Genomic DNA, 27,014 nt, shown 5'->3' with positions numbered 1-27,014 from the left:
GTTGTGTCATTCTCAATCTCAGTGTTCAGATGAGGGGCTCCAGTTTGAGTTCAACAGAGTGACCTTTTCTGATGGATGTGGGTTTTTCTAGCTAATGGTTGCTGGACTCACTTTTCATGTTGGGTGGCATGTGGCAGTTTCTCTCTGTTAATTAGAACAAATGTGCCAATTATGTTAATGTTTCTCCCGATACCAATCAGTGAATAATTAGACACAACACATCTGTCTTTCACAGGGGAGTAGAATAGGAAAGAAAACTGCAAGGTGCTTTGTTCTTTATTATTGACATATATGATTAGACAACTCCTTAACCAATCACATTGTTAACAAGTTCATGTATCTAAAGGGCAAAGAGTGCATAGCTTCTTGGGAGGAGGCTGAGCACCTCATTGTTAGCAATTTTATGACCAAAGTCCAGCTATCTCCAAAAATATCTCTGTAAAGAATTTAATTTTGGGGGATCCCTGGGTGGCGCAGCGGTTTGGCGCCTGCCTTTGACCCAGGGCACGATCCTGGAGACCCGGGATCGAATCCCACGTCGGGCTCCCAGTACATGGAGCCTGCTTCTCCCTCTGCCTGTGTCTCTGCCTCTCTCTCTCTCTCTGTGACTATCATAAATAAAAAATAAAATAAAATAAAATTTTTAAAAAATCTTGAAAAAAAAAGAATTTAATTGTTCTTTCTTTCCTTCCTTTTTTTTTTTTTTTTAATTTCATAGTCTATCGGTAAAATGCAGGTATGTCATTTACCCTGAACTACAAAAAGAAACAAATTCTTAGGTAGAACTATTTAAAATTCTCACAAAGGACCCAGCTTTATTGATATGAAAGATTAAACTGAAAGAAATCACAAAACTCAACCCATACGATTATGTTGAAGGTGCTGTAAAGATATGAAGTCACCATCAGATTTATAATTTGTTATAATTTCTGCTTATGTGTCTCCATGTACCTTAACTATGGAGCTTTCTGATTATTGGAAAAATTTATTTTGTTTCAAAAATTTATTTTGTTGTTGTTTTATTGGGATTTGTGGTCCATTCATGGCATCATTTTACAGAGATGGAGCTTAGCCAAATTATTTCCTAATACAGGTAATGCCTCTCCCCTTGTGTTAATTCTGGCAGTATAGAGATGAGACATAGGAAACCAACACATTAGTCTTCCTGAAGGTAGTCAGAGCATATTCTAGACATTCTTTTACATAAAGCTTTTTGTTTAGTGTAAAGTATATATACTCTAGCAAATATGGCTTATGTTCTTAATATTTAATAATATTCAGCTATGTACTTTTATCATCAAATGGTAAAATACGATCATTGTTGTCATAAGGTCTATATTATTGTGGTTTCAAATTTATTGTCTCCATTGTTCTTTTAAAAACAGTTGGTTAGAAAAAAAAAACAGTTGGTTAGAAAATAAGTATAGAATTTAGATCGTAAATTATTTTTTCTTACTGTGGCACTGAGTTGCTTAAACAAAATGCAGAAACGACTGAGAGGAAACATTTACTATATTTGTAAATAGTTATGAATGCTAATACTAGTCAGTGCCGGGCATTCCTGAAAAGCCCCTGATACATGCATCATCCTGGGATATGTTCTTTTTGCTCAAGGAATTGGAAGGGATGAGGCAACAAGGAGGAGGACATGGTTGTTGATTTATTTTTATTGTATCATTTTGCCCAAATATTTGTGTTTTTTTAAAAGTAAGATATGAACATAGTTATACTTTACACAATTTTAGTAGCAAACCATGCAACAAATTATTACTAAAGATAAATAATGTTTGGAAAATAATTATTTTGTGTAAATGAGTTCCCTACCTTTTTAAAAAGATTTTATTTATTTATTCATGAAAGACAACAGAGAGAAAGGCAAAGACATTAGACAGAGGGAGAAGCAGGCTCCCAAAGGGAGCCTGATGTGGGCCTCGATCCCAGGACCCAGGGATCACGACCTGAGCCGAAGGAAGACATGATCAACCACTGAGCCACCCAGGTACCCCAAGTCCCCCACTTTTAGCATTAGAAGTTTTGGGCTTTGTCATAGGTAGCTTAGCTTTTATGCTACTTAATTAGAAAGAGGAGATGGGAGCGAATAAAGGTGAGAAAATGAATGTGAGAAGTCAAGATTAAAATTGGAGATTATGATTTATCCCATATTTAATTATGAGCTATAAATGGATAATCCATTAGGAATGGTAGTCCACTTTTCTCTGTCTTCTTGCTGATGACATAAATCAAAGATTAAATTTAAACTGAAAAATACAGTTTTTAGCTGGGAAAGTTGAAACATGAGATTGTTGAATGCTGAAATGGCTGTTCAGAAAAGATTGTGCAAACCCCAGCCATTGACAAATGATCTCCATGTTTTGTTGCAAAACCTTTTTTTTTTTTTTCCCTGACTGCACTTATATAGCCAATAGTTCTGAATTTTATAAAATATCAGTAACAGTAAAGCTATAAAACCATGCATCTAGGAGCCATAAAAAAAAAAGTTGATCCTTAAATCACACTACACAAAGGAGGGATGGCGGTTTTATACATCTTTTCTGGGAACACAGAATATGGGGTCAATATGCTCCAGTCCTAAAACTTATAATCAAATTGGGAATCACTCATCTTCATTAGTAAAATTATGTTAGTGTTTTGAGAACTCTCTGCCAGACTGAAGGCATCAATAGAACTGAAAGACCCAACTGTTGGAGGGATTTCTAAACATTTTATCCTTCTAGAAGAGCTGGGAACCAATATCTCGTATAGGAAGGCTAGAAATATGACCTCTCTCCTGGTACATACACTAGAAGGGATTGAGGCTGTAAATAAGCGGAAACTTTCTTCACTAGGAGAGTTGTATGAATGAAGACTCATAAACTAATACCAATAGCCCTAATGCAGTGGAAAATTGAAAGATCTGAAGAAGATCTAGACTTTTCCCCGTTTTTTTCCCTGATTAGTATCATGAATATGAAGATATGTACTCCTTAATAGAGACACTAAAGAATAGTGAATCATCAATATTTAAAATACATTTATGCAGATATAGCTGTTTGGGGTAAACTCAGAGAAGAAGCAGTTAAATTTGACTTATTCCCTGTCTCCTGATTCCAGCTGCTTTCCCTTACATATTTCATTAAATCCTCCTACGACACTGGGAGGGATGGTCCTTCCATCTATATGCATGAGCATCATGTTTCTGGGACTTTCCAGCCTGCACAAGGCTGCCAGCATAGCTAGTGGGAGGACCTGGCTACAGAGCCAAGTCTGGCAACTCCAAAGTCCGAATTTTTTCCTATAACAACAACAAATTTTTTTTTGGCTGTATGTTTTGGAAATTTAGTTTGTTAAAATGACACAAATTGTGTGTAGCCTTATTTGATTGATTTTCATGAGCTAATCAGATAATATCCAGACAAAGATGTCTTTTGGGGAAATGTCATTTATTTAAAAAGTGTTAGATCATCCCATCAATTTTCCAAATGTAGAATAAGCATGTTGATTTGTGTTGTTTGTTGTTATTATCTACAGATACTTCAGAAGAAAGTGAAAATTTTAGAATGTAAAAGAAAAATTAAACTCAACATCTGGCCCTTTCTTTTTAGAATACCTCAATTATTTTTTTAAAGATTTTATTTATTTATTCATGAGAGAAAGAGAGAGAAGCAGAGACATAGGCAGAGGGAGAGGCAGGCTCCTTCAGGGGAGCCTGATGTGGGACATGAACCTGGGACTCCAGGATCACGCCTTGAGTTGAAGGCAGATGCTCAACCTCTGAGCCACTCAAGTGTCCCTCAATGATTTTTAAGTACATTTCATTTGGTGATGTTCAAGAATTTTTTTCCAAAATATTTTCCTAGAATGAAAGTAATTGGTATGTTTTATATATATATTCCCAAGTCACATTTTTTTGTTTGCTTCTTTATGACAGTACTGCTCTTAGGTCTGTGATAAGCAATACTTCTCAGTACTTAGAAGTCATATTTCAGCTTCTAGAAATCAAAATATCTGCATTGCTAAAAATCAATAGAATCCAACATTGTGATTGTCTGAAACTTTAGGAGTCATAATTATTAAACATTTTGTCTAATTTCTAGCATCTGCAATTATCCTCACTGCATAGTAGCTATTAAATGGATACTCAATGAGTGAACTAATTTTAAGTAGGTCCTAATGACTTTTATTTTCATATGCAGTCATGTCCTTATCTCTTCTCTCTGATTGTGGTTACAAATCTCAATTAAAGGAATGCTTCCTTGCATAAACTTGCCACTTTATAGTAGTAGTTTTATTTTCCACAGGGGCACTGATTCATGTCTCTGTTCATATGTTCATTCATTCATTCATTCATTCTTTCACCACACTTCAGCCAGGAAGGCTTTATTTCTGCTTCTCAAACAATGACTTTTGTCATTGCTCCTCCCTGTACCTGGAATACTCTGGCTAAGTATGATAGGCCCTTTCAAAATATTCATATTCTAGAGCTTAGTCAGTTCTGCAGAGAGGTCTTCCCTGTCATCTAAAACAAGAGTCAGCAAACTATAGCCTGTAGGCCAAATATGGCCCACCACTTGTTTTTGTAAATTAAGTTTTTATTGGAGCACGACCGTGTTCATTTATTTACATGTTGTCTGTACCTACAATAAGTTGAGAGACCTTAGCCCACAAAGCCTAAAATAAGAGTTATATGACTCTTCACAGAAAATGTATTCTGACTCCTGATCTAAAACACTGTATAGCACTGATTTTTTTTTTTCCCAGCCCTAAGGACTATTGAACTTATCCAATATATTTATATTGCTTATACATTGCCTTCTTTCTTGGGAATTGCTTAGAGAGCAGATTTTTTCTGTTTGGTTTATTGATACAGCCCAAGAATAGTGAGGTCACATAGTAGATATTCAGCAAATATACACTGGATAAATAATAAATAATATTTTGAACGTCTCTGCCAGGGTGCTGTGTTAGGTACTGTGAACATGAAACTAAACATATATATTCAGAGATGTTCAAAATGTATCATAAACATATGAGTAATCATGCTCTCAAGAACTCCCAGGCACAAACTTTGCATAAATCACTACAGTACAGTATGATAAATGGTTTGATAAGATTGCTTCAGCTGCACATAAAACAGACAAAAAGGGCTTCAGAACAAAAATGTCTCTTGAGGTGAATATTGAAGAACAAGTAGAATTGTCTCAGGAGAAAAAGAGGAGAAAGGCACTCTGGGTAGAATAATAGGAAATGCAGTGAGTGGCCATGGTAGTGATGATCACATGCTAAGGAAGCTTCAGGAAGTTCTCAATGTCTGGAGAGTAGTATTAAGCAATCAAGGTGAAGCTAGTGCAGTAACTGAGGACAGCTTGTAAGATTTCATATGAAGTCTGGATTTTACCCTAGAAACAGTGACACAAGGGAGATAATTTTAATGGAAGCTTTGTTTTAAAGATTTTTTTAAAGATATTATTTATTTATTCATGAGAGACACAGAAAGAGGGGCAGAGACATAGGCAGAGGGAGAAGCAGGCTCCCTCAGGAAGCCCGATGCGGGATTCGATCCCAACCGGGGACCACACCCTGAGCCGAAGGCAGCCACTCAGCCACTGAGCCACACAGGCGTCCCAAGATTTATTTTTAAGTAAGAATTGTTGGAATTAAAGTAATAGCACAGTACTTGAGATTAGGGGTAGAAAAGAGGGGCCAGGTTTGAAAAACATTTTCGGTACCATCCATAACTGAATAGAGTGGTTTTTGAAGAAAGCCATGTGGATTCCTGGGAGCTCCGAGTTTAAGATTGGGAGGATAAGACCCCATAATTAAACAGAAAACCAGGAGGACCAAGTTTATAGAGAAAGGAATGACCTGAGGAGACACTAAGATCAATTTGGCACATATTCTGCTTTTCATATTCGTCGAGCTTTCAGATGGAGTTATAAAGAAAGTAATTGAAAGTATGAATGGAGCTGAATGAAAATTGGGACTGGAGTTCATGATTTTTGAGTGAACAGCCATGAGAGTGAATGAGATCAGTGGTGCAGATAGGCCAGTTGTTTGCAAACCCAGCTGGCATTAACATTACCTGAGGAACTTTTAAAAACACCACTGTAGGGGCACCTGGGTGGCTCAGTGGTTGAGCACCTGCCCTCGGCTCAGGGTCCTGGGATCGAGTCCAGCATGAGGCTCCCCGCAGTTTAGCCCGTTTCTCCCTCTGCCTATGACTCTGCCTCTGTCTCTGTGTCTCTCATAAATAAATAAATAAATAAATAAATAAATAAATAAATAAATAAATAAAATCTTAAAAAAAAAAACAAAACAGTGCCTGTCCCCTTCATAAGCCCCATTCCATCAGAACCTCTGCAGGGGGTGCTCAGGCAGGAGCAGGTCTTAACACCTCCCTGGGTGACTCTGCTGCACAAAGTTGAGAACCACTGCTATAAAATGAAAAGGACAGAAAATGAAAGAGAGAGCTCTGTGGAGGACTATGTGAACTATGGTGGATGAAACAAAGAAACCAGGGAAAGAGGTTTGAGAAAGAACAGTTACTTACGTGGCCTGAGAGTGCCAGAGAGAAAGACGATGCTCTTGGATTGTTGGATGGGGCAGTGAAGGGGGGCCACTGGTCACCTCTTGAAGGTGCAGTTTGAGTGGGGAAGGTGAATCCAGACAGCACTAGATTGAAGGATCAGTGAGCAGATGAATAGATGAGGACAGTTTAGCCACCCAGGGAGAGAGAGGGTGGAAGCATGGCTGAGAAGAGCAGGGGTGTCACAGGCTATTTCCTTGTCGGCTGATTTTTAGGGTGGGTAGGAGACATGTGCATATTTGTGGATGATCTGACACTCAGAAGAAGGAACAGCTTTTTTTTAAGATTTTATTCATTATTTGAGAAAGAATGAGAGAAAGCATGAGAAGGGGGAGAGGCAGAAGGAGAAGCCGACTCTGCCAAGCCAGGAGTCTGATGCAGGGCTCCATCTCAGGACCCTAGGATCATGATCTGAGCCGAAGGCAGACACTTACCTGACTGAGCCACCCAGGTGCCCCAAAAAGGAAGAGCTTTGAGAGGAGTTTATATTGTTTGGCCTTATTTGGTCTGTTAAAAAACAAACAACAATGAAAAGACATATGTCACTTGCTTAGATTAAGGAAGATCCCCGAAATATCAAGTAATATGTTGATGACCTGGGGCCTCAAAAAGTCAAAGAGGTGGAAAAAATGAGCAGTGAGTGCAGCTTCTGAGTGCAAGATTCTGCAAGGTGGAGGTGGGAATGGTTTTGCAAGGAGGGCAAATGCCTCCTGCAGAAACTTGCTCTATTTCCCATTTCCTGACATTTTTCACTAGCATAAGATGACCTTATTTGTGTTTGTCTTTTCTCGATTGAATGTTGAACAAGGTCTCACAATATGAAGATTGCTCTTTACAGAACTATCTCACGTTGCTCAGCCTCCTTGCCACGGAGCACGTTGCCTAAAGAAAATAACAAACTAGAGTGTTCGGTTAGATTTAACATAGGTGAGTCATAGCATATGGATATGTGCACATAGAAGGTTTTTTTTAGGATAGAATTTGATGGAATGCTGTTAGGTAAAAAATATGCATATTAAAAATATTTTAGGTATTTTTCATTTTTCACTAGATGTTGCTTTCATTTGTTAAATTTTTAATTTATGAAAGTCTTTTAAACTAGTAGAGACACTAAATCAGACAGTATTCTATTATTATATATTATGGTAAGTGACCCATTAGTGGCATATTAAGCCTTCCTTCAATTTTGATGAACATCCAGAGTGAAATGACCAGATTTGCAAAAGAGTTTGTCACCCTGTCATTATAGTCCCTTACTCTTTCAAATACCACACTAATCTTCCCAGTTAGTTCACACCTGCCTTGTGCCATGCTGGAAGCTTTTACACCCTCATACAATATATCTTGGTAAGACCGGGATGCAATAGATGCCTTCATTTTGAAAAGTAGAGGGCAAGTTTTCAAGGCAATTAGCTTTAGGGTGAAGTGCATATAGAAGTTAAAGATATAAGTACAGATTCCCTTAAATATGTTTTTGTTTGTGTACCCCTTAAAAATTTTGCATATTGCTGGTTACTTGAATTCCAGTTTGAAATCCACGTGCCTTCAAAATCTTTTTTATCTAAACTGAAAGGGGTTTTCCCTTAGTCATTTCTATGTCCAGTTTTATAATACTTTATAAAAGTGATCTAAACAGATCAGGATGTTATTTCTCAGGTCACTTGCATGCAAAGAAAATCCTGTAAGGGTGGGATTAAAAACCCACCCCTCCTAAAGATATTTCAAGTCACTGCCAAAAATTTGGGGTGCATGTTTCAAAAGCAAGGATTCTTTCCTGATGCCCCTGAAATCAAAGTATACCCAGTCATCATGCTGGCTCTGAAAGTGAACCTGTGTTGGTCCTGTAAGCGTGAGCAGGGTGGTGGTGATAACAGAGGTTGGGGCTGATGGCTCTTTCCTATGATCACACTGCTTCCCTACAGAGCTCTGGCTGGAGGTTAGAGGCCAACATGGATCCATGTCCCAGAGTACCTAACCTGCTTCTGTTATCCCAGCTTCTCTTAGCTACCAGCACATGATCTGGAGACCACTCTGTGGATGCTCCTGTCTGTAGTTTTGTGGTTACTTCCTCACAGTTCTTGCTTAGTGGGTGAACAAGAGCCCCAGGCTCAGGCAGTCCAGCATCCAGATCTACACTCCTTCATGAGCTTTATAAGGGTGCACTGGTTCCTCTCTCTGAACTTAATTCTCCTTATCTGGAAAAAATGAGTCTATATATACCTCCCCCACAGAGCAACTGTGAGAAATAAAGATTATGTATCTAAAGAACCTGGCTTGGCACCTGAAACACTCCATACAAGCTCATTGCTTTCTTTTTTTTTCACTCCTCACCAACGCATTTCATCCTTCTCATCCCCTTCCCTGTCCTCCCAATTTCAAGGGCAGGGAAAACGTTCTACTTTTGAACTCTTTCTTAAATGAGGTTATGATTCACATTAGGGACCACAGGGCACCTCCTCCCCCTCCAGTACACATCCGCCACCCTAAGAGGATGGCAGTTGTCCCATAGCCACAGCATGCGCCATGGTATCTACCTTTCCTTTCCTATTCGACTGGTCCAGCTGCCCCAGAATTTTCTCTGTGTGAAGAAAAAGAGAAGCAGAGAAGAGAACTCAGGATAAGTCACTCCTGAACTTAGGATCATAATGAGAGCAGAGGTGCTAGAAGGAAGTTCCCTGTCTTGGGGATCCAGCTAAATGTGCTAAATCCAATGACATGGATGCCATTGTCTGGAGGTGGAGGTAGGGTAGAGAATGATTTCATTATAAGAACAAAGATGACTATTTTATCTATTTATCACTCCTCTACCTCCCCACACACACACACACACAAATAAGTAGCTTGGAATTTCTAAGTGCATACACAAATTTGGAGGCTATGTAGATCCAGATAGTAAAAATCAGAAATGATTCATTACTGAAAAGAAGAGGGAGAGACTGAGGATAGATTGGACATAACAGGATACTGAGAAAGAAATAAGAGTGTGTCCAAAAAAATATATTTCATCAAGTGATGAATGTAAAATTATTTTCATGTTGTGAGGGGTCAAGTTGTTAATGGAAAATAAGTGTGTGCTTGAAGAATCATTTATTCCTTAGACTCTTTAAGAATCTGTTTTATTTTTTGCAATATTAATATTTAGGGGCACCTGGGTGGCTCAGTCAGTTAGGCATCCAACTCTACAGTGATCTTGAGGTGGTGGGATCGAGCCCTGCATGGGGCTCTGCACTCATTGGAGAGTCTGCTTGAGATTCTCTCCCTTTCTATATGCCCTTCTCCCCACTTGTGCACACACTCTCTAAAATAAATAAATAAAATATTTTTTTAGAAAAGAATAATAATGTTTAACAAAAAAAAAAAAAAAACACGTAACCTCACCAAATGGCTACTTCTCATCTCAGAGTGAAATTAAAGCCAATTTCATGAAGCCCCTGTTAAGCTATTCTTTTTCTTTCTTCTGTACATAATGTGCTATATTGAGCTGTAATTATGACTTAAAAACACATGACAGACATTTTGAATGTTAAAAGTAAAAAGAACAAGTGCTGATGACTAACTTGAAGTAGGAAGAAAACACAGCTGGGAAACTCAGGTAAAATCAAAAGTATAATACTGTGGATGGTCTAAAGTATAATACTGTGGATGGTCTGGCTCTAGGTAAAAGTAATAGTAACAGTAATATATAAATTGCCTCTTATTTATGCCTTATTATTAAGTACAGTAATGACTATTTCTCAATCTTGCTAAAATTTCTTTTATTAAAAATCTATTCTACTTATACTTTTAAAAATTGATCTAGTGTGATGATTTGCTTATAACTTAGTAGAATTAGAAAATAATATTTATACACACTAATTAAAATACCATGTGATACTTTCTCTAAAGCACATGCATGTTAATGACATCTCTAGACTTATGGATTCACAAAGTTTAAGTGGAAATTTGTATTTAGGTTTAGCATACAAACTAGCTTGGCCAATTTAATACTTAATCATTTATATATTTCTAGTACAATCTGAAGAGTTGTAATCTAATGGTGAGTTGACTTTTTCTCAATAAAAAATGTCAGAGAAAATGAAAGAAATTCAGATATCAAGATACTTTCCTTTTTGTTTTGTTTTTTAAGATTTTATTTATTCATGAGAGACACACACACACACAGAGAGGCAGAGACACAGGCAGAGGGAGAAGCAGGCTCCATGCAGGGAGCCCGATGTGGGACAAGATCCCGGGTCCCTAGGATCACACCCTGGGCTGAAGGCAGGTGCCAAACCGCTGAGCCACCCAGGGATCCTTCCTTTTTGTTTTTAAGTTAACACCCTTTCTCTGCTGTTTTTTAGAGTATGTTGTGTTTTGTCCTATCTCCTTTAAGTATATCCTTAGTTAATATTAATAATTTAAGAATGTTTACTGTATGTCCAGCACTGTATGTGATTTGTGTATTAACTCATTTGATCTTTACAAACCTTATGGCATGCATTTGAGGATTAACCTCATTTTATTTTATTTTATTTTATTTTATTTTTTTTGATTAACCTCATTTTATAAATGAGAACCATGAGGCAGGGAGAATAAGGAACTTACCCCAAAGAGATACAGAGGTAACAGAGTTCGAATTGAACCCAGGCAGACTGATGGGAGAGCAGTCCTCTCAGCTGGCACTTTGGGAACCAGCTTCTTAAAGTAAGATTTTCGGTTGCACATGGTAGAATTAATCAACAGCAGACTTGACAACAGAATATGCAGATTGGGCATCCTAACATTGCCCTGTAACTATTTTCATTGCCTGTTAATAAATTCCTATTTCTTTGTAAACACTTGAGTCAATTATTTCAAATGTGCCCCAAATTGTTGAAAAGACTGCAGTTACTGAGTCACAAGGACAGAAACACTACTTTGTCTCACTGCAGCCCTGACAACAAGTTATGTTTTATGGGCAAAGCCTTTTATTGTTTTCTGAACTACAACCTATTTTTCTCTTCTTGAATGTTTTATACATAGCTAAAAATAACTTTTAACTCAGAAAGTCTTCTCCCATGTATAAATCAGATGGTTTGCTAAACAGGAGGGATAGGAGGAAGCCACATCTCAGGGTGAAATCAGCAAGAAGCATTGAAATGAGCAAAATGGAACAGAATTCAGAGGCCAGACCAAAGTACTTACTCCTGATTAACCAGGGTTCCTTACAAATAAGGAGCATTGCAGCAGTATAATTAATTACTACTCAATTCAATAAAATTCTAACACAACAAAAGATTCTGTTGTTTCTTGGGATTTCACATACAGTTTATGTAAGGAGATTCACTGTGAAATTACTTCAAATGGAAGAATGTCACTCTATCTGCTGCTCTTGGGTTCCGGAGACACTGCATGAAAAGGCTGTATTTTTTAAATAAAAAGATATATTTACAAAGATTTATATTGATTTCATTTGCTGATTTAGACAAACTCTTACATGATAAACAGAATTATTCTCACACATTACAAGCACTTACCTGATTTGTCCCTTTCTCCCCCAGAACTTGACACCATGCCTCGCATGTAGGTACTCAGTGTTTGTAAGATGGAATTGAAAAAAACAAGGTGCCTGCCTCTTTATTAAAAATTAAAGTTCTTGGGAAGCTATATTTTCAGCCCAGATTTACCATGATCACCTAGGTTCTGTGTTTACCAGATGAAGGTCTGCAATTATTACTCAAACACCTCTTACCTCTCCAACAGACATACAGGTATAATATGGGTTAGATGGGTATGCCACTTTCAAAGATGCTTTAGTTAAAACATGCTGGCCACATGACACTTTAGATTTATAAATGATAATGAGACATTGGGGGTCTCCTAGTATAATTCTAGAGGTGGCTACCTTACGATTTCTCCAGTGAGTCCATTTGGAGGCCAGGCCAACCCATAGGATTTCACTTCAGGCAGTAGAGATTTGTGTACTTAATCTCCAATAGAACTTAGTGAGAAGGGAAGTTTAAAATGGCTCTCGCTTAATATATTTAATATTAATTTTTCCAGTTAAAGCACCAACTTTATAGAGGTCTAAAAATGTATATAACAAACTTGATCTCACTACATGTCTTGTTTTTGTTCATACATTCAGTAAATACTAATTAAGCACCTATTATATGCCAGCATAAGGCCACAGGAATGTAACATTGATCAAAACATAGATCAAAATTTGTGGAGCTTAAATTCTGGTGGAGGAGACAACTACTAAGTAAAATATAATCTATATGGGATGATGATAAGTGCCATGCTGAAAATAAAGAAAAGAGGGTGAGATATTGGGAGTATAGGCAGAGAGAGATGTTACAATGTTAAAAGGTAAATCAGGAAATGACTCACTAAGAAGGTGACATCTTAAGACTTTAAGAAGGGAAAGGAGAAAATTATGCAGATATTTAGGGAAGGGCAAATTCACCAGCATACTCAAAATCCCCAAAAGGAAGGGCACCACTGATTGGGACCACCAGAGGGACTAGCATGCTAAAGAGATGAGAGAAGAGAAAAAGTAAACAAGGTGATCTCAGAGAGGTCAGGAATCCTGGTGATGCTGGGCCTTGTGAGTCCTTGTAAGGACTTTGGTTTTGACACAAAGCAAGATAGGGAGCCACTGGAGGGTCAGAGATGAGGTGCACCATCATCTAACTTAGAATTTAAGGATCATTCTATTGTGTTGAGAATAGACTGTTGATGGCCAAGGGGAAAAGCAAAGATAAGACAGGAAGTTGCTGCAATAATCTGAAAGGGAAATTATGGTGGCTTGAACCGGAAAAGGGGGTAGTGAGAGGACAAGAAGTGGTCAGATCCCAATATGCTGCTCTGATTTCCACTGCCCAAAGAGAGGGGTAGAGAGGAGTCAAAGCCAAGTTGGAGGTTTCTGTCTAAAGAAATGGAAGGATAGAGTTGGCATTAACTAAGATGGGCAAGGCTATGGGAGGTGCAGTTCAAGAGGTCCTTCTAAGACACTCCAGTGGTGTCAAAAGAAAGCAGTTGGATATATGAGTCTGGAGTTCAGGGGCGGGGTCTAGACTGGAGATAAATTCAGTGTAGAAGACCTCTGCTTGAGGCTGGATGAGCTCACCACAGAAGTGACTATAGATAGAAAATAGAAAAGAAAAAGAAAGAAAAGGTGCAGGGACAGAGCCTCCAGAGGGGAACAGACTTTTGCTCCAGGAAGTTGTGGGGGATGGAGTGAAATAAGACAAAAGCAAATGCCCTGACCAAGAAAGCAAGTGAGGAGGAGGGAGAAACCAGCTGGTGGAACCTGCTGCTGAGTCATATGAGTTAAGTATTAACACCTCACCAGTACATCTAACAAAGTGAAACTGATTGGTGACTTTGAAAAGAGAGTACGGGTGGGTCAAAGGGTGGAGGTGAACGTGCATTAGAATAGATTCAGGAGAGAATGAAGAGGACAAGAAATGGAGAGAGTGAAAATAAACAAGTATCCCAAGGCATTTTGAAAGGTGAGCAAAGAAATGTGGAGGTGATTATAGGCAGAAATGAGTGGCGAGGGCTTTAAGTTGTGAAAAGCACTCCTGTGTCTATATGCTGATGGAAATGATTCGTGTGGAGAGAATATGAATGATTTAAGAGACAGAGAGGAGACTTGCTGGGGCTCGCCCTTGACCAGGCACGAGGGAATGGGATGGAGAATACAAATGAGAGGTGACAGGTGGGAGCATGAAGAGCTGACCCAGCAACCAGACAGAGGATGTGGAATACGGATGGGGAGGTGGGTAGTGGGAGTTGTGGAAGATGTCTCGTGATTGTCACTTTTTTCAGTGAAGTAGGAGTCGTGGTCATCCGCTGAAAGTGAGGATAGAGAGGGAGGTAGTGTTTAAGGAGAGTGGAGAAGGTGTGAAATAGCTGTCTAGGAGGATGGGACCGTGAACAGATGATGAAAATATAGTACAATTTTTTGGCAGCATTCAGGGCCCATTTGCGTTCTGTTATCATGAGTTTAAGATAAGCCTACTCAACATGGCTGGGCACAGCCACGCTCGCCTGCAAGTCTCTGAAGGTGGTGTCGAGGAAGAGTGGCCAAGTGAGTGCTTTAAGGAAGGAGAGGGATGGGGGAGCTGAGGCTGTAAGTTGAGAAGTTGGACATGGCAACTGAAAAGTGGTAAAAAGAGAAGAGGGAATGTGAGAGGGGTAAGAGAGGAGATTGGGAAGCATAATAAATATGTAGGTCCTAGTGAAAAGTTGTCTAAGTAGAAAAGTTGTCTAAGTAGGGGTCCTAGAGGGAGTAAGCCAGAAAGATGGGGAAGAGTAGAAAGAGATGAACACTGAAATGGAGTTTCAGAGGGGTTGCAATGACTGCTAAGGACAAGAGTTAGACAGGTGGTTCTCCAACTTGATCATGCATATACATCCCTGGTTCAGATGCACATTTTGATCCAGTAAGTCTAGATGGGGAGACCCGAGATTCTGCATTTCTTTCAAGCTCCCAGGTGACATAGATGCCTCTTGTCCAGGGATCTCATTTGAAAGACAATCATCTAGAGTGGTACTTCTCAATCCCTTGAGGAGTTTAAAAAATACAGGTGCTAGACCAGTGTTGACCAGTGGATCAGTGTTTCTCTGGGTTAGATTTAATTTCTCTGGATTCGATGTAGAATTGATATATTATGATTGTCCAAATAATTCTACAGTGAGGTCAGGAAATCTTTGGCCTTTAAGTGTGAGTATCTTACAGACCAAGTTCATGGCAGGAAGGAGTGTCGTGTAACTGAGAGGCCAAAATGTTGAAAGTGTCATGTTTCTGGTTATTAAAATCATTAGAAATTATGACAGAAAATGTGCTGGATAAAATGACTGTGAGTCCAGAAGTCTGTATATGACTACAAAAAATATAGGAAGTGGGTGACATAATCTGAAGGCATGAGATTCAAGACAAAGCGGTTTGGAGGGAAGGGTCTAGAATAGGCAAAGCAGAACAAGGACACTTACCAAACCCCAGTCTCAGTGTATGTTGAATTTGGGAAATCAGACATCCACCACTGGTCTCTGGAGAGAACTCCAGAAAAAAACACAGTAGCATCATGAAGAGCTGGGTTTAAGTTAAAGAAAAAAAAATGAAGAAAACAATTTAAAAAGAGTTTGAAATTTTGGAGTATTTTGCTGCTGCATTTCAAAACAGCCTGGAAGGGTGTCAAGACTCACAGGGTGGGAGATGGGGGTGCACAGAGCAGTATGAGGATTCTAGTGCAGGAGGTGAGTGATGATGACCTGAGCTTCTTGCAGAGATGTGGTCTCCAAGCAGGACGTTGTGGCAGCTGGGAGTACTGGCACGGAGGAGACAGTGGTAAGGGAGTCATCAGAAGGCGGAGGAGCCCATGGCTCATCTCTTCAATCCAGAGCTATTTCTAGTGGTAGCGAACCCTCTGTTTCTTTAAATAAAGGCATTGCAGGTGAGCCCAGAATGGAAAACAGGTCAAAGCAGAGCTTCTCTGGTTAAAGTCAGAGTTGGGGAGGAGGGCAGTGCCCCCCATAGGACGCTGGGGGCCTCCTCAGTACTTCTGGGTTCTTCAGAGGCCCTCAAAACCCAGGTCATAGTCACTGCTCCAGTGCTGGCAAGAGACTTGAGAAAAATGTGGAGCGACGTATTTGAAAGTAAAGATGGTTTACCCAATAATCATGTAGGTCTTTTTAGGTCTTGCCAGTCATGCAGATTGTTCTTTTTCCCATGTAACAGACTTCCAAATAAACAAGTGGTTTGCAATATCCCTTGGGATGTCTTTATGTCACTTCTGATCAGGTTAACATCACTGTTGTTAACCAATGTGATTTCAATAGAAGAAACTATAGTTTTCAACAGTCATGAATTAGGCCAGATTCTCCAGAAGCAAACCATGAGGCCAAGATTTGAAAGCAAGAGGTTTTGTTTTGTTTTGCTTTGCTTTGTTTTGTTTTATGGAAGCATTCATAGGGGAGAGAACCTCATAGGTGAGTGGAGCATGCTGGACAGAAAATGAGAAGCCCAGTAGGTGTGTACATTTAGGTTACACCTCAAGGAGATAGCTTTAGCCTAATCCTGCAGTGAAACTCTGGAGAGGAGCAGCTCAGATTCTGGTCCCAACCGGACACAAAGCATATTTCCACACTCATGAGGCAATGGCTAAGCAGGAGGTTGTGGGGCAGGGGAGCTGTGAACCTGTAGGCATTTCTGGGTAAAGTCCAGGAGTCTGAGACCCATATTTCAAAGAAGGAGTAGCAATTATGGGTCCTTGAAAGAACAGCAATAAGAGCACGCACATGCATGCGCACATACACACACACACACACACACACACACACACAGTAAATCCAAGACCAACTCGGGGGAGCCCAACAGTTCTTGCTATAAGTGGAAAGCTTTCTTTAGAGTGGCATAGATATGCCCAGGTAAATATTAGATTTAAAAATTGATGTCTGGGGACCCTTGGGTGGCTCAGTGGCTGAGCATCTGCCTTAGTCTCAGGGTGTGATCCCAGGGTCCTGGGATTGAGTCCCACACCAGGTTCCTCACAGGGAGCCTGCTTCTCTCTCTGCCTATGTCTCTGCCTCTCTTTCTCTTATGTCTCTCATGAATAAATAAATAAAATATTTTTGAAAATTAATGTCTGCTTTCAATTATCATTGAAGATAATTAATGATTATTAATATAGTTTGTAGCAGTATCAATTTTGCTACCTTCCCTCTTGCCCTTCTAGTGAGATCATACTACCATACACATATGGCCAAGTTTTAAGAAAATCTAGGTCAATAGATTATGACAATCTGATCAGATATATCCCAGCATGGCCCTGACTGAATGTGTTGTCTGTATTTGGAAACAAAATGCATGTTTTAAAACTGCACTGTCTTAGGTAGATTCCATTCTGTTTCTCACTACCATAGTCTAAATACCAGGAATGTTTTGCCATTTCAAAATTTATATCACTACAAATACTTGCTCTTATCTACATCCTCATACGTTTATTTCAGGATTGTTGTTGGTTTTTGTTTGTCCCTTTAAATTCTGGCCTCTCTTCTAAGGATTAGAGGAGCATTATTTTAGAGTCCCTATGTTGGATGTAATTTAGAGCAGTACAACGTCAAACCCTCTGACAAGATTTAGAGATTAATTTCCAGCCCTCTTGTGGTGCCTGAGAAACTCCTTAAGATTTTGAAAATGGCAACACTATTGACTCTCTACTGCTAAAGATTACTTGTATCCATTATCCCATCACTGCAAAAGAAAAGTTTAAGTGACGCAAATATCAATGTTGTTTTGCTTTATGGGAAAACCAGTGCCTAGGAAAAAAAGAAGCAGCAGCAATTTATAGAATAAGAAATAGTTTACCATCCATAAAGACAGTTTATACAGATAAATCTCCCTCCTTTCAATCTCTTAGGATAACATTGCTGTTGCTAAATTGATGTTATTTGCATGGAAAAAAGTGGTTCAGTAGTTTTGAACAGTCACGTATTAGCTCAGGTTCCTCAGAAGCAAACCATGAGTCAAAGATTTGATGCTAGTGATACACAGAAAGAGAGCTTTGAATATGATGTATATGCTATTTGGATTATACTGAACGTTGGTAGAAAACCTTTTTTTCTTCAAGTATTTTGGCTTAAATGCATCTCCAAATATGTGTTTGCTACATTTTAACATAAGTGCATTTTGGGGGAAATTTAATCCATATGTTTCAGCAAGGTTACACATAAATCATCCAAAGGTTGCTTTATTAGAGCTACATGATGTCTAAGATGCCTTTTGAGCTTTTTTAATAGTCCTTACATTCTTTTGTGAAAAGCAGTAAGTTGCCAAGAGTAAACAAATCCAACAGCAAAAGGCTCGAGTTCCGTTTGAAATGCTTAGCCTATTATTTTTGATTGGGTTCTGAACTTGGCAGCGCGCGTTCCCCGTTCCTGCCCGCAGGGCGAAGTGAAAACAATTTGAGCACTGTATTTCCCAACTGGTTCGTTGACATTTGAGAATAACGGAGCACAGACAGAAATCAGCATGGTTGGCAGGTGAGTGATACTTACCATGACCTCAGGAAGTTACTTCCTCCAGGTTTGCCGAAGTTCAGAGCGTGAAACGGTGTTATACAGATCACGAAACCCAAGTTAGGACAGACAGCCTTGGAGGGCCCCACACTGGGGATTTATCCATTTCTCTTGTGCATCTTTAGGTGGAATGGTTGAAAAATGAAGACATAATTGATCCTGTTGAAGATCGGAATTTTTATATCACTATTGATCATAACCTCATCATAAAGCAGGCCCGCCTCTCAGATACCGCAAACTATACTTGTGTTGCCAAAAACATCGTTGCCAAGAGGAAAAGCACGACTGCAACCGTCATAGTCTACGGTGAGTGAGCTGTCCGGGTCTCGATCTAGTTCATGTCAAATCGCTGTTTCTCCTTTTAATTTAAAATAGCCAGGAGAGGCCCCTTTTTGGTCCCCATTGCCCCTCTCTCCCAACTTCCGGCTTCGACAGGGAGGTTTACCTGCCTCCCTGATACTCATAGAAAGACGAGACTTGAACGTTCCTAGCCCTTGGTCAGTCCTCTTAGGGGAAGATGAAGGAAATCGGCCTGACGTTCTGCCTCTCCAAGCCCTCCTCTCCTCTGCGTACCCTGGACCACCCATCCAGAGCGGTGGATGATGGTGATGCCATGTAGCCTGCTCCTACTTCGGTGGGCCCTGGCTCACTCAGGTAAACTGGAGCTGACCTGTTCCCCGAACACATCAGAGCAACGCTGACTTCCTAGAATTTGCTTCACACGCTCCATCAGGGGTACTTCGAGTGACTGCAAGCCCTGCTATCGCCGTGGTCCTCATCCTAACCGTGTGGCAAGGTCCAACAGAATGATTTCTTCTGGAAGCTTCCCTTCCTCTCTCTGGCCTATAGCCTATAGCCCAGCTCATCTCCGACTGGGCCTAGCCTTTCTCCAGAAATACTCAGCAATTCCACACTCACATTGGCAGTAGCACGTGATGCTTTTATTGCTCTGCACGCTCTCGTGCTCAGGTGTCTTCCATTCCTTCTACAGGTAGTTTCATTTCCCAGGCGGTGCGGTAAGCTCCGTTACCCACTGAGACCACTCTGTGGATGTATTTCTCACAGTGGTGGACATTCAGGAGGTCCTCATATTCTTGATGACTTATCATGTCAGAGGTAACCCAACAACCCTGGGAAGTATTTTGAAGGTCTGCCACCCCTTAAATGATATGCCCGTGTCACCACCCACTTAGAATTTAAGGAAGCTGTGTTAGTGTTAAAGGACATTCCAGGGGCCTTGGGGCCTTAGGGCCTTGGGGCGACTCTGTGAAGGAGGGGCAGCCACGGGCAAGTATCTGGCTCGTGGGACTTACTGCAGATGGTGTTGTTCCTCGGATGGACATCCTCATGCCCTAAGGAGTTATGAGAAACAGGAGCCGCCAAGATGTTCCAAAGGCTGAATATTGTGACGCTTTAAATCTCTCATTTTCATTACAAGACAGATACATACTATATTTTAATCCTCTGAATACTCTGAGGCTTAATTTCCTCATCAGGATAATGGCTCTATTAAATTGTAAGCAGTTGCCTCTCTTCAGCCACAATGAAATGATCCCCCTTTTTGTCTGCTAAACTGGCTGAAGGACTTGATTAACAGCATTTGAAGTGCAGAACAGAAACAGCACATCGCAACCCATAGGAATCATAGGTAACTAATGACAGCCTCTTTGTGTGTGTATTCTATAGGTTTTTAATATACATGCAAATCTCTTTTCCTAATGGATAGAATGCTTTCAATATCTATAAATAGAAGCTGAACATTGTTTTTCGAAAGAATCAAACACAAGGAACTTAAGCATTTTGAATTAAAAAAACAGCATTGGACTAGTGGACAGGAGTCTTGTGCTCTAGGACTGGTTCTACCACCAACTGACCTTCATTTGGTCACTTGACTGGATGCTAGGATCCCGTGTCTCCTCTGTCGAATGAGAAAGTAAGTCTAGGACTTTCACATTCCTTTTTTTTTTTCTTTAGAAGTTTATGTTTATTCATTTCTTGTTAAAATCTACCAGAGCAGTACACGTGTACTGTAATCCCAAATATTGGCTTGTCAGTGTGCTAGTAGTAAGCAGTTTATACTGACAATTCCATGACATTTGGGTGTTTTTTTGGTGGGTTTTTTTTTGTGTGTGTGTGTGACATTTGGTTTTGTAAAGCTGAGCAGGTTAAGTTGCTTTTTGGAACACTAACTGAAACTCAACCTATCAACCAGCTGTCCTTTTCATGGCCCCATAAAGTAAGATGTCCAAGACTCACAGATGAGGCTCAGCAGAAGTCCACAGCAAAACATATACTTCTAATGAATATTTCATTTTTAAGTCTGTTGTGTATATTTATTTTTGTTAGTATCGTTTTTAGATTGCAAAAATGTATCTGGTATAGAAAATTTTGGAAACACAGAAAAGGTCAAAGAAGAAGATGTCCATAATCCTGTCATCTTGTCATCCAGAAATAGCTTTCAAAAAGATTGATATGCATAAGACTGGCATTTTCTATGCACAGATAAAATTTTAAAATAAGGGGTATAAATATATTTTTTACTTAAAATGTAATGTTGAAATACTCATATATTATTAAATAGACTTCTGTAGGGAAATCCCTGGGTGGCTCAGTGGTTGGTGCCTGCCTTCGGCCCAGGGCCTGATCCTGGAGTTCCGGGATTGAGTTCCTGCATGAAGCCTGCTTCTCCCTCTGCCTGTGTCTCTGCCTCTCTCTCTGTGTGTGTGTGTGTGTGTGTGTGTGTGTCATAAATAAATAAATAAAATCTTTAAAAAATTTTTTAAAAATAAAAAATAGACTTCTGTAGCACCATTTTTAATGGCTGCCTACATGTCAATCACATGAACATGCATTTACTTTACCATTTTCCTATTGTTGAATACTACAGTTGTTTACAATTGTGTATCTTTTTACAGAAAATAACTCTGCAATGTCTTGTCTGTGTCTATATGTATAACACATTAACGATGATTTCCCATTGCATCAGTTTCTACAAGAGGAGATGTCAGCTGTATGAAGTACACCATATAAACACTTCACCTATAAGGTGCTGCCTGAATGTCTAGCACTCCCATTTATGATCAAGAGACAGACACTTATTTTAGTTGTGTCAGGTTTTAACTACCAGCAAATAATTTTTGTTAGAAAGTGCTTCATTCACAATAATTTAATCTAAACTCAAAATATATCAGAGTATTTTCTAGAGGGAGATGTCCAGAGGTAAATAGTGAACATGGTGTTAGAATGTAGATTTTATGATCATACCTATACTGAACTCTCCATCAAACACCATAGCTAGCCTTTGCATACAGCATGAATGTCCATTTCAATCACAGAAACAACTTGCCAATTTAGTCAAATAGCTGCTCAATTAGTTTAAAATCTAGCAATATTAAGACCTTATTTTTTTAACCAGGTTCACTGGATTAGTTAATGAAACTGACTAAAAGTCCTTAAAAGGTTGTGAAGTTTACATGTGCTAAAGAAAACTAATTGGTAATCTGCTATTATGAAAAAGCTACATGATTTCATTCAGTTCTCATGCTTCAGATCCACCTGCAGTCTTGGCATAATGTTGTAAACATTTATTATTTGAGATAAGCTATCAAAAACAATTTTTGGAGCTTGACTAGGTAAGGGGAATATATATTTTTTAAACAACACTAACCAAGAGAAATAGAACACAGTTCTATTTACTTTTCTGAGTAGGTGAGTAAATCTGGGTAATTCATTTTATTTATCTCTATGCTTAGATTCTTCTGCTCTTTAATAATATTTGGAATGAAATGATGCCTTAGCTCTCTTCAGGCTTTGAAATTTTAGATTTTTTTGATGGTTATTTAGCAGGTGAGTTTTTCTTTATGTGTTGTGTATGGTTTGTGCATCTGTGTGTGCATGAACACACATTTAATCCACATTTTATATTTACCTCCTTCCAGTCAATGGTGGCTGGTCCACCTGGACAGAGTGGTCTGTGTGTAATAGCCGCTGTGGACGAGGGTATCAGAAACGCACAAGGACCTGCACCAACCCAGCACCACTCAATGGTGGTGCCTTCTGTGAAGGCCAGAGTGTGCAGAAAATAACCTGTACCACCTTATGCCCAGGTAAAAAATAAGTGTTCTCGTTCCAAATGTGTCCTCCCATTCTAGGAGTACATTTTAGGGGATTTTAAAAAAGCCTTATTCTTGACCTGAATGTAGGACAAACATTATTATTATCCATCATACCATTCAATGCTTACATTGCTGAGAAGTCAAGTATTACCCCCCATCAAACAGTACTTAACTTTATTACCCAAACATGCACAATAGAGTAAAACGGGAGATTAAACACTTCCGAACATAATCCCTATTAGTCAACAAAACTGCTGGAGCCAAGATTATAAATTCTATAATTCAAGAGATTTAGGCAGCATGGAAAGCCACACATTTTAGGAATAACAACCCTTGATCTTCAGAGAGTCATGGAAATTACTGGAATTAAAACTTAGAAAATGTTTTAGACTTATATTTGTTATTTGGTGTCAGTTTCTGGGTGAGGGCAAATAAAACATTTGTAAAGAATTAAAAGGAAGGCAAAGCTTTGTGACACATGGGCTAATGGATTTTGAAATTACAATACAATCAGCCCTTTATTATCTGTACATGTTGGACACGTATTTTTGTGAGTTATTTGCAGTGGTACCTATAGCGAGATTGCATCCTCCTGCTGCTGAGCATCTTTTCGTGCTGTGTCATATTGTCACTAGCTCTTACCCTAGGCAAATTAAGGTAATATTTGCCAAAACTAAAACTAAAACCAACTAAAATGCTTAACTATATAATATATTAAAAAGTTAAGCTAAAATTATTTTTGAAATAATCCATATATTTAGTGCATTCTATTGGGGTAGCTGTTATGTTGTCAATTTCATTATGCATTCATTTGTATTTTATTTTTTTATGATTTCAGCCTCCTTACTTTCTTTTATTTAGCCTTTGTTTTGTCTTATTCATCCTCTAATACACATTTTCTCAGAGAAGGGTGTAGGAATGAGCTGGAAGAGAAAAATACAATCTATATTTTATATTGCCAAGTGTCCATTTTCAGATATCCAAACAGTATCCCACACTGAGAGATTTTATGTAATAAATTTTGACACTTACCTAGATTTGGAAGTTCAGTATTTTACCCTGTACTCTCCTATATTTTATCGAAGTGTTGACTTCCACAGTTAAAAATACATTGAGCATTTTGAGTTGAAATAGAAGTGTGTGTGTCTGTGCACACATGTGTGTGTGTGCACTTGTGTGTGTGTGTGTGTGTGCATGTTGGGATGATCTAGGTCAAAGTAAATGTCTTTTCTCCAAATAGCTGGGAGTTGTTTCAATAGCCAACTCTAAATGATTGAAATATTAATGCTGTCATCATTTTTTTCATATGGGCATGTTTATATCTCCATACATATTATACCTAATATATTTACACAATAATTTGAATATGAAATCATATAGATTTCCCAACTATGTAGACTACTAAAATTGATATAATTTCTATGAATATGTAAGTGTAAAATATTATGTATATTAGATGTTCAATAAATGATGTTTGGCATTGTTTTATATTGAATTCTAGATAATCATAATTAATCATGTATTTCAGGAAATTTTTTTTTACTTAACTACTTTTTTAATATTCTTGTCTTATTTATGTAAGAATTTTTAAAGGATGCATTTTAAGCATGACTTTAGTGAGATTTAATGTATTTTTTTAGCTTGTGTGTTTTTAATATATATTGTACATATATCAGTTCAGTATCATTGAGATTACTGACAAGCCAGCAACAAAACTTAGGAAGAAAGTAAGTCAATTCTAAATGACTGAATCACAGCAAAAAATTAGGAATCTGTGTAAATATTATTTGTAAAATAAAAATAAAAAAATATATATAATCAAATAATGGAATAGGATTATCAAATAACAATGAAAAATAATACAGTCATTTCAACAAAGCATTGCAGAAGGTCTCAACAGAATCAAGCAGCTTGAGTAAAAAAATAAAATAAAAAGTATTTAAGACATGGATGAATAGATGAATGAATGAATGGATGGATAGATATATAGATAAATGATAGATATGGATGGATGGATGCATGTATGCATTCATGCATGCATCAGTGAGTGGATAGACAGATTTCTTCCTCATTGTACCAACCTCTTCTCCATATCACCACATAGGTTTACTTGCACTGTCCACGTAACACTTAACGCATAAAGAAATCTTGGACCCATAAAGAGGTCCCCTAATTTTCAATGCAAAATCCAAAAGCTTCCCTTTTTAACAGAAAAAAAAGGGGCATCATTCTGATCTACTTTATGTGCCTCCTGGTCCTCACCAGCTCCTGGTGGACAACTTTGGTTTCTCTGTCTCCCTTTGAGTGATTCCTTGGCAGTCACTAGTCAGTAAGGAAACAGTCACATACACCCACTAAGAAAAGTTCATCGAGCCCTGATGATGTACATAGAGCACACTCACTTCCTGCAGTGGTTATGACTGCAGTACTCCTTGATGAGGCATTTTCTTCTGTTTTCTGTTTTGTTTTATGTATACTTGATCTCTACTCCCTTCTTCCATCAAGTAGCTGTTTCTCCCTCTGACCTTATGATGGTTTTTGTGTGTATGTGTGTGTGTGTGGCAGTGGATGGCAGGTGGACTTCATGGAGCAAGTGGTCTACCTGTGGGACCGAGTGCACACACTGGCGCAGGAGGGAATGCACGGCGCCCGCCCCCAAGAATGGAGGCAAGGACTGTGATGGCCTCGTCTTGCAATCCAAGAACTGCACTGATGGGCTTTGCATGCAGAGTAAGTCAATTTGGGCAAACAAAAAATAGGTGTGAGGACTAAGGTTTAACCATTTGAATTTCATGGAAATATTAGAGATAAAGAATTCTGAACAACAATTAAAAATGTAGTAATATGCCAGTGTACTAGCTCTGTCTCAGAATTGAAAGAACTAATCTCCTAGGAACAAGAAAGAATAATAACTGCCCAGTTAACAAATGACATATGCAGTATTGCTTTCTCATAAGCAAAGAGTGATTTAGTCATATCCATGGGGAAACTGTCACTCTTTCCAGACCAGGGAATCATTACTTGGTTTTATTAGAATGCATAAAAGGGCACCCTCAACTCAGAGTAGAATCATATGACTTCGAAAAGTAGGCTATTTATTCTTAATTTGTGGCCATTACTGAACCAATGTCCATGAATGTAAGATACATATAAGGAACAGGAAATGGTCCTGCAGAAGATTTACCAATTTATAGCAAATGCTTAACGGGAGCACTTCCGCAAGCCTTTGAAAATGCTAGATTTGTGTTAATGTTTGTTTAAAGGAAATGATGTTAATAAAACAAAAATTTTAAAAGTGGCTGTAGAAGATTGGCTCAGGAATATAATGGAAGTATAGGCTAAATATTCCCCATTTTTCATGACTTTTTTTCTTAGCTTTTCTTAATGAGATAGTAGTTTGATTTCCATACTCGTAAACTTTTACCCCTTTAATTGAGGAGTCCTTAAGTATACAAAATGTACCACCTTATGTGACCACGGATTAAGGTAGTAAAAATTATTCTGATATCACACCTATTCAGATGAATGGATCAAACAATGTGCTATCTTTGGATCTTAACTAATAGTGGCCAGATGTTGCCATTTATTATAACATATTACGAATTGCTTGCAGAACACAAGCAACCACATATGCTTAGAATTATTTATATTTGTCACCTAAAAATAAAATATTTTACCTTCACCGCATTTATGAAATTCTGTTTACCTTCCAGTGTCTATACACATAAGGACCTTTAAAAAGAAACCTTCCTTAAAATAAAAATAAGTAATTATGTTGCTGACAGAAGAAAAATCCAACAAGCTTCTTATTTTTCTGTCCACAGTATGTTGCATTCTTTGAGAACTGACTGCTGCTGAGTGTAAAGCACAGCTTCTAGTTACGATTTTCAGACTGCTACTGTGTATCTCACCAAGTTTGTATTAGAAATGCAAGAATGAAAAGAATATAGCTGTTTTCCTAACCATTAATCCAGAGATACAGGATTTGTTCCTGTAAGCATGAGTTTGGGTTGAGGATTAAAATAAAAACATAGCATGCACCAAGTTATTCTTTTTTAAATGTTTTCATAATTTAATATTCTTCCTTTAGTGGTGACCAAATTGATTCATGTGGTCAAAAGGTAGCAATATTTGATCTCTCTCTCTCTCTCTCTCTCTCTCTCTCTCTCTCTCTCCCCCCTCCCTGCCCCTCATCTCTCTCCCTTTCTCCCTCTCTCAATACTGTATTTCAACTTTGGGTGATTTAAAACCTCCTGCTTCTATTGTGCATA

The 27,014-nt window shown here is 38.6% G+C and overlaps 1 protein-coding gene across 2 annotated transcripts in view; it reads left to right on the top strand.

Annotated features, from left to right (window-relative positions):
• Nucleotides 1-27,014, top strand: part of UNC5C (unc-5 netrin receptor C) — a 352,959-nt gene that overhangs the window by 262,713 nt on the left and 63,232 nt on the right. For both annotated transcript variants that reach the window (XM_041759298.1, XM_041759296.1), the window contains exons 5-7: nucleotides 18,754-18,934; nucleotides 22,567-22,734; nucleotides 25,309-25,473. In XM_041759298.1, coding sequence (XP_041615232.1) covers nucleotides 18,754-18,934; nucleotides 22,567-22,734; nucleotides 25,309-25,473 — 514 coding nt within the window. The remainder of the gene's footprint in view (nucleotides 1-18,753; nucleotides 18,935-22,566; nucleotides 22,735-25,308; nucleotides 25,474-27,014) is intronic.

This window comes from Vulpes lagopus, chromosome 6 (genome assembly GCF_018345385.1).
Source record: "Vulpes lagopus strain Blue_001 chromosome 6, ASM1834538v1, whole genome shotgun sequence".
In the NCBI taxonomy this organism is placed as follows: domain Eukaryota; kingdom Metazoa; phylum Chordata; class Mammalia; order Carnivora; family Canidae; genus Vulpes; species Vulpes lagopus.
Note: the sequence above shows the minus strand (reverse complement) of the source record. Positions and strands in the feature narration are given on the sequence as shown.